Below are 13807 nucleotides of genomic sequence, written 5' to 3'. Positions count from 1 at the left end.
TAGGAACATCAGACCACTGCTTCTTTCCTGAAAGGCAAATAAAAGGTTATCCAGAATTGCCTTCTGGTGGTAAGCAAGTCTCGTGCCAGTTCTGAACACAGGAGTATCAAAGGTTCGAAGTTCATAGTTGAAAACATTTATTACTCTAGATGGAGTAGGTTTGGCTTTTGGCAAAGCAACAGCCGTCAACGGTCTTGATGAGCCTTTACCGTCTGCCGTTTGAGACGGGCTAGCCAATCCTTTACCCTGGGATTGATCAGTTGTGGCTAAGTCTTTTGTGCTTAGCAAGAATCTTTTGAGTATTTTTTCTTTGGGATCCTTATTGGTTTCATGTTCTTTCCCAGCTCTTCTGCTTCTGGGATTGCGACCTTCGTCGTCATTGTCATCTTTTCTACTGAACATGGCCAATTCTCTTGTTAAGGCGTCTGGAAGATAGTTCTTGTTTCCTGCAATTAACTCAACAATATAATCATATTGGTTAAGGAATAATTGTCAGTTAGCTAGTCTTCCTCTATCAGCAGCTTTATCAAGTTTGAAATTTTTGAAATTCTTTACTCTAGCACAATCGGTGCGGACAGTAAAGGGTTTTCCAAGAAAAGCTGGAGAATTTAAAATTGTTTTCTTAACAGCCAAAATTTCTTTTTCCCCTGTGGGATAATTCAGTTCTGCAGGGCTGAACTTGCCGCTACAAAATTTACAGATTTTTTCTCTGTTAGTTCCAGGCGTTTTTGCCAGAACAACACCAGACCAGTAGTTATCACTCGCATCTGTTTGGAGGATAATCTCATCATTCTCTTCTGGTTGTTGGAGAGGAGGGAGGTTTTTGCAGAGATTTTTTATCTGCTTTACCGTTTTCTCATCATCTTCTGTGAAGTTCCATTTTCTTTTGGAACTTGTCTTAGGAGATAACATTGCTGTTAACCCTGAGATTTTGGGGATGAAATCTCTCCCATAATTTATGACACCAAGGAATCTCTCTAGACTTTTGGCATCAGGAATTCTATCTGGGAATTTCCAGATCTTCTCAAGGATATGAGGTTGGAGTTTTATTACTCTATTCTTGATATTTATTCCTAGGAAATCAACTTCATCAAGGATAAAGAAGATTTTCTTTTCACCTAGGATAATTCCATGCTGAACTATCAGCTTTACAACCTCATGGAGGTGTTTCATGTGTTCTTCTCTGTTTTTGGAGAAGACCAGAATGTCATCTATGTAGACGACGCAAAACTCCGCAACATGTTTGAAGATATTATCCATTTTTCTCTGGAAGATTGAGGGAGCTTGCTTTAGACCAAAAGGCATCACTAACCATTCGTAGTGCCCTTGTGGTGTTCCAAATGCAGTGAGAGGTATACTCTCAGGATGCATTTTGACTTGCCAGAAACCCGACTTTGCATCGAATTTCGAAAAGATTTTAGCTCCTCTGAGCTGGTTGATCAATACTCTTACTAGAGCAATTTGATAACCGTCTTTGACAGTCTTCTTGTTGACGTCTCTGTAGTCAATCACCATTCTAGCTTTTCCTCTTAGCGTTTCTGCATGGTTTCTCACGTAGAATGCTGGAGCATGATGAGGGCTAGTGGAAGGTTGAATTAATCTCTTGTTCAGGAGATCTTCAATATCTTTTCTGAATTCTTTTTTATCTTCCTCTTTGTACTGAGGAATGGCTTTGACATGACAGATGGCATTCATGTCATGTAATCTCAATTCACAGACCACTGGGTCTTTTTCCCAAAACTTCTGGGGGTCTACATCGATGTTCTGTTCGAGTAGTTTCTTGATTTTCTCAAGAGTGGGAATTTTCTGAGACTCAAGCTTATTCTGAAAGTGCTTGAGGTTATGCTCATGAATGAAACTAGCTTCTTCTTCTTCACTAGTTTCTTCTTCTTCTTCAGAAGATTCTTCAACAAGTAATTCTTCTTGTTGTTTGATTTGGAGTATGGGTTCAAATTTGGGTTTGTAGGGGGTAAGATCACCACTATTCTATTGCGATCTCTGATATTGGGTAGGAAAGTTTGGACCTACAATACTTTTGGCCTGAATAAGCCTATCATCCCGGAACACCCGTTCTCCTTTTCTGAAGCCTATTGCTTCTTCATCCTGAATAAATCTCTGTTGGAGAATGAAATCATTTCCCAACAAGAAATCTGCGCCTTGGCCTTCAGATTGCCAGACATTATGGATGGTAAATGTTCCTCCACCAATGGTGATATGAACATTTTTTGCTACTTTATTCATGGTGAGATGGCTTCCATCAAAAGTAACACCAGTAGCTGTTTTCTTTTCTTCTTTCCAGAGTTTTTCTGGAATTGCAAATCTTTTTGCAACTGTAAATCCTGATCCATTATCTACAAAGGCATGTAGATGATATTTTTTATGATCAGGGAATTTTAGTCCAATCTCTATGTAGTTGCTGTATCTACTCGTAGAGACGACTTTCGATTGCTGAAGCTCATTTTCTTGAGCTTGTCCCTTTGGAATGAACGGTTTACATTCTTCCAGAACAATTTCTGGTGGTTCAACCAGTTCAAAATTTAAATTTTCATCGGTTTTTTCTTCTTCGATGATTTCTTCCTTTATTTTTGAGGAAGATGGTTCCATAATTTCTTGGAACAAAGTTTCTACTTCTTTCTCTTTTTGTTCAGAGAAATATTCTTCATATTCTTGTTCAACCAGTTGGCTGACAAGACCATTCTTGGTTTTTCTTCTTGCTTCAGCTATGAAGCATTCTTTGTGATAAGTCTTTTTTGACTCTTCACAAAACATAGGGAGACCATTCTTTTCATGACATAAGCAGTAGTCACAAACGAATGTACCAGGGTTCACCTGATAAGAAGACATTAAGGATTCTGTCTTGCTTTCTTCCCAGTTTTTGATTCTCAAAACATTCATTTGTCTGGATTCGAAGTACTCTACTTCAGAATCTGTCTCAGACTCAGATGAATCTTCTTCTTCGGACCAGGCAGAGTAAACTGACCTGTCGTCTTCTTCATCATCAGAATAGGCTATTTCGTAGCCTTTCATATTTGCAGATTCTACTATGTGCTCATATTCTTCAAAGAGAGCTTTAGTAGATCTTTTACCATTTTCCGGGAATTCATTGGCATAGTGCCCTTCAGCTTTACATAACCAACATCTGCAAGCTTTCTTGCTTGATTGTTTATGTTGATGAGTATTCTTCTTTTTCTTGAAGAATTTCTTTTTTGGATCTTCATCCTGTTGTTTCTTGTAATTGGAACTTTTCTTGAACTTCCAATTCTTTCTTTGATTACTCTTTTTGAAATTTTTAGAGTAATATTTTCCTTTCTTTTTTCTGTAGAACTTGGATTCATGACATCCCCAGTTGGTTGGCATATCCAGTATTCCGTAACAGAAATTTTCAACTCCTTTGAGTTGTTTCTTGGCCATCTTAGCTCTAAGATTGGCTTTGCATTGTTCTTTCAATAGCTGCCGGATTCTGTCGGCAACTCCTCCAACTGAAAATCTTTCAATTGGTTTTTCTGCTATGGTTTCTCGCACAGCTGTTCTCCATGGTTCAGGGAGTTTCCTGTGCAACAGGTTGACTAGATCTGTATTTTCTAGTTCACCAATTGTACAGTAGTATTCTTGAAATTCATTCAAGTATTCTTTAAAATATCTCATGTCACAAATTTTGAGAGCATAGATATTTGATTTGGCCGTTTCTCTAGCCTTTTCACTCATATTTGCAAGATCTCCACAGAACTGATCATACAGTGGTGCTGCAAAATCATAAGGAGATTTTGAAGTTTTGATTTCTTCCAGCCATTCTTTTCCTCTGGCTGTTTCTTTGAAAGAATAATAATACTTCTTGGCTACTCCTGTGAGAGTAGTTTCAAAGTACATCTGAAGATCAGGAGCTTCAAATTTTCCAAGGGTTAGAGCAGATGCCATCATCAGGCTGTCTACCCATTGGTCAAGAGTTTTTCTCTTGTCTAGAGCTTTATCTAAATCTAGCCAGATACCATAGTTTGAAATTGGTACTCTGGGTATCTTGTCCTCTGGGACAAACCTTTGAGAATTTCTTTCTCCATTTCTGCCCGTAGGGGCCTTCTGTATAGAGAGTTTCACTTTTCCCTTTTCTCTAGTGATGAAAGTTTTGGAGCTATCTCCGTCTTCCATTTCAACATCCTGGTAGGGAAGGAGTTTTCTTTCCTTTCCTGGATTGAAGTTTTTCATTTCTTCGATTAGTTTTTCTAATCTTTCAGGATTTTCGCAGAATTCTGCTTCTTCATAGAGATCATAGAGCTTTTGTGCTCTAAGCATATTAACTGGTCTGTTTAGATCAACTTCTAATTCTTCTTCAGTGATGGACTCTGATGGTTCTTCAGAGTATTTTGTACCACTAACACTAGCTTCTCTAGTGCTGTAACTTCTTCTGAGAAGATTTTTGTTTATCCTGATATTTTCAGGACAGACATCACTTTTTCTGTGATTTTCAAAATTTAGATTGATTTCTCCAGTCTTTCTACTTTCGTAAATTTTTGCTTTTGCACTTTCTGCTGGTAGCTTCGGACCAGATAATTTCCATTCAATAGGAAAAGTTACTTCATTCCAAGTAACCTTGTAGATCTGCTGTGAATGGTTCTTCTGACTGGTGAGGAATCCAATAGTAAGATCAGGGATGTTTGATATCCTTGTCTTTGGTTCTACTGTAGTACTCATCAGTTTATAGTATATCCTGTATACTATTGCCAATTCTTGCATATCATTTTTCATAGATATGCCATCTGTCTTGACTCTCAGTCGGAGACAGTGGGCTGCATCTTTCAAGCTGGTAGAGAAGTTGGGGAAGCAGTTGAAATATGCCACTTGGTCGCACAGAGATGCTTCAAGGGTTCCCAAAAGACTAGCTTGAAAATCTGTTAGTCTATTGTCTTGTAAGACACATAGAACTGAACAGTTTATGCCTTCTCGAGCAATAAGTTTTATGCCTACTTGGACTGCTCCAATGTGCATAAATTGATAATTTTTTGCTTTTGCTCGGGCAACTTCAGCAGGAGTGATCAGAAGTAGATCAGTTTCTCCTGTTGTAGAGTGGGTTGTAAATTCCAGCAATTTGAAATGATGGCTGTCCATCAGGTCAAATGTTCTCCTTTTGTAGATTTGTTTGAAATCTAGCTTAGGAATTGAGGCGTTTTTTACCTCATGCTCGATTTCATTGTATTCAAATTCTTCAGCATTTAGGAGTTGTACTCCTTTCTTTTTCCCGAAGATGCTCATCATATTGACATCTCGAGTTTCTTTCGGCTTTTCATACCGAATACTAGTAGAACTAGTTGAGGGATCCAGAAAAATCATGTTTGGAACAGGATTCTTTTCTGGTCTTTCTAATGGTTTGAATCCATTAGCCTTCTTTACTGTAGGCACTTTCTTGTCCTTCAGTATATTTTTCATAGAATCCAGCGTTTTTTGCTGTTCATTGATTTTTCTACTAACACTCGTTAGCTTTTCTTCTTCCGTTTTTGGAAGATCTTTGATATAATCCAGTTTGTTTTCCAATTTTTCTAATTGGTGGATTATAACAGGAATTTTTTCTAGATGTTCTTGATATCTAGAAATTTCTTTCATCAGAAGATTTTAATAGAGAATTCAGTCTCTCTATTATTAAATCAGACATTGTCCCCATTGGGGATTCCCCTGCTGAGCTCTTTGCAAGCTCTGATACCAGTGATTTGCGGATCTAACCAATACTCAGATAATCAAGAGGTTTTTGTTCCTCTTCCAGAATATATAACAAATTATCAATATATTCTTCTAGTTTATAAATTCTGGTTTGAAGTCTATAGATGATATCCCAGTAATGGGGAGTTTCTCTATTAAGACCTTCTCTATACTCTTTAAGTTTTCTCAACTTTTCTCTTTCCTTATGTAGTTTTTTGCTAGTATTTTTGCAGATAGCATTTAGCTCTAATCTGTCAATGATAGAAATCTTGAATAGTAAAGTGTACTGTTTACTGATAGGAGCATAAAATGCGACGAATTTATAGTTTAATCCTTTACACTTTTGCTTAGTTATTTCGTTAAAAAGATCAAACTAACTTTGTTATTTTCTTAGGAGGTTTGTGGATCAACCATGGAAAAATAGGAGCTCAATTGTGGCAAGTTAAGGCTCAGATGTATAATACTGATGCAAAAGATGAAGGACAACCATTTATGTGGTCAGAAACAAGAAGGGAAGCTTGTGGAAAACTTCGTGCAAAACAGTTGCTGAGAAGCAAAATATGAAAACTGGAATCTGCCTTATTTTCTTCTATATTTGGACCCCATTTTGAAGATATTTTGAGTGCACCATGGCAGCAATTCTTGACTACATGTGAAAACCAGATATTTCACTACAATAAAGCCAAATCAAGTGATCATAATAGTCAAGGATCAAGTCAGAAACGTTGCACAAAGTAGGCATCCTGATCAGCTTTCCACCTTCAGTCTTATCTATGAAGCATATTGGAGCTGTCTTTTGGAGACTTTCTTGGAAAGTCTTTTGGAAGGATATTGTTTGGACGTCAATAAATGATATCATAGGGCATTATAGGCCTAAGAAACGTTCAGAAAGATAGCTACAAGGTCGGTGTACAAGCCCATAAAATTGACCAGAAGATAAGGAAAATCTGGAAATTTCTGACAGACCTTATCTTGAAGGCTTTTCAAGGCTGCTTTTGGGCAGCAAGTTGAGGGGATTTTTAGAAGATCTTTATACACTCTTAAATATCAACATCAAGGCTGTTATCTTGTTAAAAATCACATTCAAAGCTGAAATGAAACCGAGTTAAAAGAAGGGCTAAAAAGGCAATCCTAAGTGAGGCAGATAAGGAAGTCACCTTCCTTATCTCTTGGCAGATTGTTTTGAGGCTTCTTGGGGATCCTTTGCTGAGTTATACACGTTTTATATGAGCTGTTAGCATGTTTTATATCAGCTGTAAAGGATCTACAAGTCAAAGAATTCAGCCTAAGAAGAGAAAATCAAATAGAACAAGTAAACAAGCTTGGCCTAATTGCAAGAGTGCCCTTGAAACTTGCAACTCCTACATAAAGGGGCCTCCTTCCATGTTTTATAAATAGAGTGACCAACCACATACAGACCATATCACATAAAAAAGAACCAGAGACACACCAAAGAAGAAGAAGAAGAAGAAGAAGCAAGACTGCAAAATCACACCAGAGACGATCGATCACTGTTTCTCAAAGATCGATCATTGATCGTATTTTTCCCAATTTCTGATTTTTGTTGTCTTCCTTTCTCATGAACTCCTTTGTGTTTTTGATTCCAATTATGTGTAACTAAATTTCCAGTAGCTAGGGAGCTGTTGAAGCCCCTAGACATGATCCATAACATGCTTTGATTTTCGGTTTGTTTTCAATTAATAAAGTTGAGGTTTTGTTTACCAATTTCTCATTGATGAATTCTATGTTTGTATGCTTTGGAGGACTACTTAGTATGCATGCTAGGGTTCTAATACTTTGATGGTTTGATGCCTGGATCAATAGTTGGATTCCTCAAATTATCTAGAGAAGTAATTGGTAGTTTTCACTAGCAAGTAAACAAAATCCTAGGTTTAGCAAGGCTCTAAGTTATTTGCGATGCCTAGTGATTGCTCAAACTCTTTTCAAACTTAATGATCTCTGCATGTTTAATCTAATAAACGTACCTTTAGGTTGCATTGCTTGGGAATAGTCTAGGTGTAGAGCACTTCCTGCCTAGCGTACAAGGTAAGAAAGAGTAATAGGTTGTGTTCAAGCGTACCGAGCCAATCTGAGTATCTTCAACTAAGTTAATTGGTGATAAATTGGACAAAGTGTGTTGTGTGTTATTGTTGGGGGTGGATACTTCCTTCCTAGCTAGTTTCATTATCTTGATCTCAACCAACTTCAAATCTGCTTCAATTTCATTTTTCTTTCTGTTCTCTGTTTTTCTGTATTTTATTTCCATAGCAAATCAACTCCAAAATTCACCAAATTTTGTGTGCTAGACTCTTTACGTGTGTAGTATATCTCTGTAAATTTTCGTATTTTTCTGGGTTGTTTTAGTTAGGTTTTTAGTTTGTTTTTCTACTGCGGTTCAGTAGGAGCTGCAGTCACGTTTTTGTGACTTTTGTTGAAGCCTTTAGTTTATCTTAATCCTCTGCGGGAGACTCTTATTTTCCTATATTACAATCGACATATTTGCAGGAGAATAAGGAAAATCAATAGCTTTAAAAAGAGCTATCATTTACCTTTGAAATAGAGGATGAATGCAACAGCTGTATATATTCAGACAAATATAATTCTTATGGGCCCACCACGTTTCAACAAAGCAAATAGAAAACAGACGTTTAAAGGAAACCAACAACTGACAGAGACATCAGAAAATGGTACTACTGGTAAGAATTTTGATAAGATGGGTTGGTGAGAATGGAAAAGAGAAAGAGTTGTGTAAAGAGGAATAAAAATAAGACACTGGGGTGTATGAGAAGTATTCTCAGGAATCTGGGGTGTATGAGCATTATTCCTTTTAGTTAACAAAGTTTGAGAAACATATATCATATAATGTAAAGCATCCTACTCCAAATTAAACACCTCCACACACACACACACATATATATATATAATTTATTTTTTTTGAAACGACACCTCCACATATTTTTTTTTTTTGGTAAAGGAAACAAACAACAGCAACCAAACAAAAACAGGGAAACAAAGCAAAACTGGGTAAACCTGCCCTGAACAAGGCAAGAAAACCAGAAAACAACAACAACAAAAAATTTGGGGGGGAGCAGCAGCGTCAAAGAGGAGAATGCGCATTAGGGAGGGGGGGGGGTTAGAAAACCAGTCCCCTGGGCACACCATGCGCGAGGCCAAAGATGCAACCAAATCCGCCGCACCATTCGCCCTTCTACTGGTCCAGCACCAGTTAACACAATTGAAATTGCAGGCATGAGCACGAAGCCTAGCTACAATAGTCGAAGCCCACCAATCAACTGCCGAAAGAGGGTTTTTCAAAGCTGAAATCAAGATCAAGGAATCTGATTCAAGCTGAAAGGAAGAGAAAGAAAAGGAGGAAGCTAAACTGAGACCCAGGTCGAGAGCCATGGCTTCAGCAGCTAGAGAGGAGGAGGCAGATGCACTTCTTGAGAGCCCTCCCAGAAGATTCTCAGCTGAGTCTCGAGCCAAAGCAGCAAAACCACATTGCAGAGAGTCATAATTCCAGGCCGCATACCAGGGGGGAGGAACCCAGTGAGGGGTTTCTTGTGATGCAATAGGGCCCACCCTCTGGCAGGGGGGTCTCAGGTTGGGAAATATATCATACCATGTAAAGATATCAGGGAGATGGAGTCATGGAATTACCCAATGTGGTTTATTGTATATTAATGGGGTAAAAGAATAAGAATGATCATACTATTGATCACTAGATAATCTCAAGTAGCATTGATAACTGCCTTCAAGCTAGTACGGTTCAGGTTGATAGATTCAGTCCGTCCATTGGTTTAAGCGAGTTAGATACCTTAACGATTATCAATTTGGCTGAAAATTTATAGAGATGATCTATACATTAGTACCTAAAAACTGAACAGTCGAGATATGGATATGCGACCGAAAAGTAACCCAAAACTCGAACTTCACACGTTAATTTCAAAGCGGAGCTCCGCTCTGGATAAAATATATATATATATATATATATATATATATATATATATATATATATATATATATATATATATATATATAACATGGAACCAGCGATGTAAAAGTAAAAAAGTACAGGCTTACTACTGAACAACCAAACTCAAGACACCCAACATGGTTTTAAAGTTAATAATACAAAGAAAGTAATACGCTCCTAACTAGCTATCTTATTTTCCAGCAAAATATCAAAGCTTCTTCATCCAAAGGGAATTCCTCAAAGCTTCTTCATCAAAAGATCGACGCCGGTTTCTGGCTCTACAACCAATCTTTGAGCAGGTCTGTGACTGTAATTGGGCGAAAGTGAGAATGAGAAGTTGGTGACTATGAGAGCTATGACAACCTTGAGTTCGATCATGGCCAAGTTCTGTCCAAGACACACTCGAGGTCCAAGCCCGAATGGCATGTACAAGTAGGGAAGCTTGCAAGCTCCAGTGATCCCATTTGCAAATCTTTCCGGCTTGAAATCGTAGGCATCAGGTCCCCATATTTCTGGATCAGTGTGTATTGTCGCCACACTGGTCCAAACATTGACACTCTTTGGAACATGAATGTCTCCAAATTTCATGTCCTTGAATGCCTCCCTTGACATAATGGTAACGGGTGGGTAGAGCCTTAATGATTCATGAATCACCATTGTTAGCTGCACATTAAAAGATTCAAGTTTAGGGTTACTGATTGGACATGTTCAAGTAGTATGTTTTTTATAAGACATGTTCAAGTAGTTTCAAGCGCAATATTAAAAGAGTAATGCTAAGTGAACCACATTTTGGGGTATCACCTGCATCTCACTTTATATGACAGCTGATATAGAAGAAAGTTTAACCTATCACAGAATTTTATTATATGACATGACTGTGCCACATCAGCAGCCACATCAGCTGCCACCCAAAAAAGTAGTTCACATAGCATTATTCATATTAAGAATCTCTTGTCAAATAGTTTGGCATGTTATGTTGTCATATTAACTACATAATGTGTGAGATATAACCTAGTCAACTAGTGATACCTGTTTCATCTTGCGAAGCATATCAGCATCTGGGACGCGGCCTTGGCAAACTTGAAGTACCTCTGCTCTAATGCGTTCTCGCCATTCTTGATTCGAAGCCAACAGCATGAGGCACCATGTGGCAGAAGTAGCTGTGGTTTCATATCCAGCTAAGTATATGTTCTTGCAATTATCAACAATGAAGCTGTCTGCTGCATCTTGACTGAGATCACTGGCTCTTGCACCCTCAAGAATCATTTGCAACAAGTCTTTTTCGTGCCCAGCTGCCTGTCTCTCCTTCACTAATTGCAGTATCAACCTCGCAACCTCCTTTTCTAATGCCCGTTCTTCCCTATTGCTCTTTGTAGGAAGGTGTCTGCATCAAATTAATATGACACCAATTTAGACCATATATTTAATATGTAAAATTACAAGCATATTTTTCCATTGATTTGTGCAACTGTTAGCGAATTTCTGTCCGGAAAGTTCAAGCATCTCAATAAGACCCCAGTAATAGTGTAATACCACTAGGAGCCACAACTATACTAACTCTTATTACCTCATTCCAGGAACTGCACCCCCAAAGACTTTCCTGCCCATGGCCTCCTGGAGTTGCCTTAGTTTATCAAAAATCTGTACCCCTTTGGTATAACTGCTCCCAAAACATGCCCTCGAGATAACATCACCAGAGAAGCTTCTCAAATCGTTGTCGATTTTTATGTCTGCAACTCCTTTGCCAGCATCAATTTTACTGTTCCACAAGTTCACCAGAGTATTCGAGGATTCGGTAATTAAGTTGATCATTCCCTGCAGGATTCAACACAACTACAAAAATTAACACTTTTTCATGTCACTGTTCATTACCAAGTACCACCTATAAATTTTACTCATTACTTACCTTGACCTTCTCCATGTAAAGTTCAGGAGCCATGACCTTGCGCTGATGAGCCCACGAGGCTCCATTGGAGGTCAAAATACCTTTACCAAGTAAAGGACCACGCTGTTTGAATTGGTATGTGGGTTTCCCCAAGTCCAAGGATGTGCAGGTTGTGATCTCCCTCACTGCTTCTGGTTTGATCACATATAGGATTTGCGTGGTGCCAAGACCAAACACAAACACATCACCTGCACACAAGTTTCACGCTGTTAATTTTAGTAGAAACGCAAACTCACCAACTGGGAAAACAAATACGAAACGTTTCTCTCTTATGCCAAGGCCTTCAGCCATCTGAAACCACCTCCCCCAAGTGAAATCGTTCAATATCCCTAACTAAGCTCCATGACAAAAAAGTATGATAATAGGTCAACATAGTCGGACATGTACGTTATGTAACCAATAAATTTGAATCAATAATTTTATGTTGTATGATTGTTTGGTAGTGCTTGTGCTTTGGTTAAAAGTGTATTTTTTTTCTTGTTATAAAAATTCAAAAAGATTAACTCACTCAAGCCCCCCAAATAACACAAAAATGGTACTTTTGTGATGTAACAAAAAGTGGTACCAAAGTGCCATTCTTGTAAAATTTTAAATTTTGGGTGCCACTTTTGATCGGTACATCTCAAAAATTTCATGTGCTTCGAACTAAAACGCTTTCAGAAAATGAACTTTCTACAGAAGCACGGACAAATATACGTGTACACATATCTGGTATGACAACAATCAAGTTCTTCCGGCAAGAGAGACAACAGTCATGTTTATGAAATGACAATTAAGAACGATAAGCATGGTGTTTTAAGTACAATACCAAATTGCTTCCTCCACTTATCAAAGAAGGGGAAGATAGTAGCAGCCAGGTTGTGTGAGATGGGTGGTTCGCTGCTCGGAGCCTTAGCATTGCCACCGCGGTCGTGAGCCCTCTTTATCTCCGAGATATTCCCGAGAAGCAAAGCCTGTGGAGGTCCGGTGATGCCTTGCTTGGCCAGTAGGGATCTCAGCCTCTTCGGCTCCGCCACTAGCCCCTTATACAACCGCACCAGCAACCCCACGAACCCGATCAGCGCCACCGTCGACACCAACATTTTCACATCGAACCCGTGGAGGAGCTCCATGAGCACCACACAACTCGATCTATATATGTATACTTTAAATGATGAATGGACTAGCTAGCTCGATGGTTTCGAGTTATGGTTTAGTTGGCGATGATGTTGAAGCTTGTTGAGAGCGCGTATATAAAGGGCAAGAGGGGAGAGGTGTGCCTTGGGTGACCTACGCTAAGTGACAGACGAGTCCCGTCAAACTAGAATCGTGGCCTAGACAGAAAAAAGTACCGAGTTTGCGGCTTTTTCATGTATCTGTAAAACATACATGAACGAAATGAGGAATATTTGTGAGCCGATGATTAAGTGTACGGAGTGGTTAAAATATGGGATTTTTTTTTTTTTGGTCAAAGGAAAATAAGGGATCTTAATGATAAAAAAAATGCAGAGCTTCTCCGCTAAGGACCTCCGCATATTTTAAAATATGCGGATTTCCTTGATAGGCTCAATTTTCGATCTCATATCCACATCTCGATCGTTCAGTTTTTAGGTCTATAAGAGCAGATCATCTCTACAAATTTTCAACCAAATTGGTAATCGTTAAGGCAATCATAATTGCTATTTGCAATTATAAACATGAACGGTTCAGGTTGGACAAATTCAGTTCGTCTATTGGTTTAATCTAGTTCGATATCTAAACGATCATCAATTTGGCTGAAAATTTACATAAGTGATCTATACATTAGGACCTAAAAACTGAACGGTCGAGATGTTGATATGTGATCGAAAAGTGAGTCTATCAAGGACATCCGCATATTTTAAAATAGCCCTCGTCAACGGGCCGAGCTGGGCCATTCATAGCGGGCTTGGGCGGGGCCGGGCCGGACCTTACTATATTTTTAAATAATGGCGGGCCGGGCTTTATTGTAAATCGAATGATCCAAGCCCGTCCATATAAAGCGGGTCTTGCGGGTTTTTTCGGGACGGGCCTTGTGGGCTTTATTTATAATAAATATTTAAAGACACTAATTTTTTTATAAATCTATATTTATATATCATACATTCCAAAGAGCAACCTCTATCAATTCAAAAAAAATGGGAAAACCGATCGTTGGATGTGATTATTACAATAAATTATGCGTGTGGTTAAAAATTTAGTCA

The 13807-nt window shown here is 38.5% G+C and overlaps 1 protein-coding gene and 1 long non-coding RNA gene across 3 annotated transcripts; one reads left to right on the top strand and one right to left on the bottom strand.

Moving 5' to 3' along the window:
- The first annotated feature begins 5987 nt into the window (after positions 1–5987).
- Positions 5988–9433, top strand: LOC133733016 (uncharacterized). Its single transcript, XR_009857450.1, has 2 exons — positions 5988–8381; positions 8660–9433. It is a non-coding gene; the product is annotated as an uncharacterized LOC133733016 (long non-coding RNA).
- Positions 9434–9743: 310 nt separating this feature from the next.
- Positions 9744–12874, bottom strand: LOC133733015 (cytochrome P450 714C2-like). Of its 2 annotated transcripts, none has more exons than XM_062160623.1 (5): positions 12415–12874; positions 11568–11794; positions 11229–11476; positions 10691–11045; positions 9744–10324 (listed from the first exon to the last, which is right to left on the bottom strand). In XM_062160623.1, exons 1-5 carry the CDS (start codon positions 12716–12718, stop codon positions 9899–9901), a joined length of 1560 nt encoding a protein of 519 aa, XP_062016607.1. In that variant the 5' UTR covers positions 12719–12874; the 3' UTR covers positions 9744–9898. The 2 variants fall into 2 exon arrangements, with proteins under 2 accessions (XP_062016607.1, XP_062016608.1); XM_062160624.1 differs by lacking the exon at positions 12415–12874 and adding an exon at positions 11867–11948.
- Positions 12875–13807: the final 933 nt, after the last annotated feature.

This window comes from Rosa rugosa, chromosome 2 (genome assembly GCF_958449725.1).
Source record: "Rosa rugosa chromosome 2, drRosRugo1.1, whole genome shotgun sequence".
Classification (NCBI taxonomy): domain Eukaryota; kingdom Viridiplantae; phylum Streptophyta; class Magnoliopsida; order Rosales; family Rosaceae; genus Rosa; species Rosa rugosa.
The sequence above is the reverse complement of the archived record's forward strand: the minus strand, read 5'-3'. Positions and strand labels throughout refer to the sequence as shown.

What these genes read in the sequence shown, in the direction of transcription:
- LOC133733015 (XM_062160623.1), bottom strand. Translation starts at nt 12,718, where the DNA reads ATGGAGCTCCTCCACGGGTTCGATGTGAAAATGTTGGTGTCGACGGTG. An exon ending in GGTGCAGTTCCTGGAATGAG is followed by an intron (nt 11,046 to 11,228) that starts GTAATAAGAGTT and finishes AATTTGATGCAG; the next exon opens with ACACCTTCCTACAAAGAGCA. An exon ending in TGCTTCGCAAGATGAAACAG is followed by an intron (nt 10,325 to 10,690) that starts GTATCACTAGTT and finishes TTTAATGTGCAG; the next exon opens with CTAACAATGGTGATTCATGA.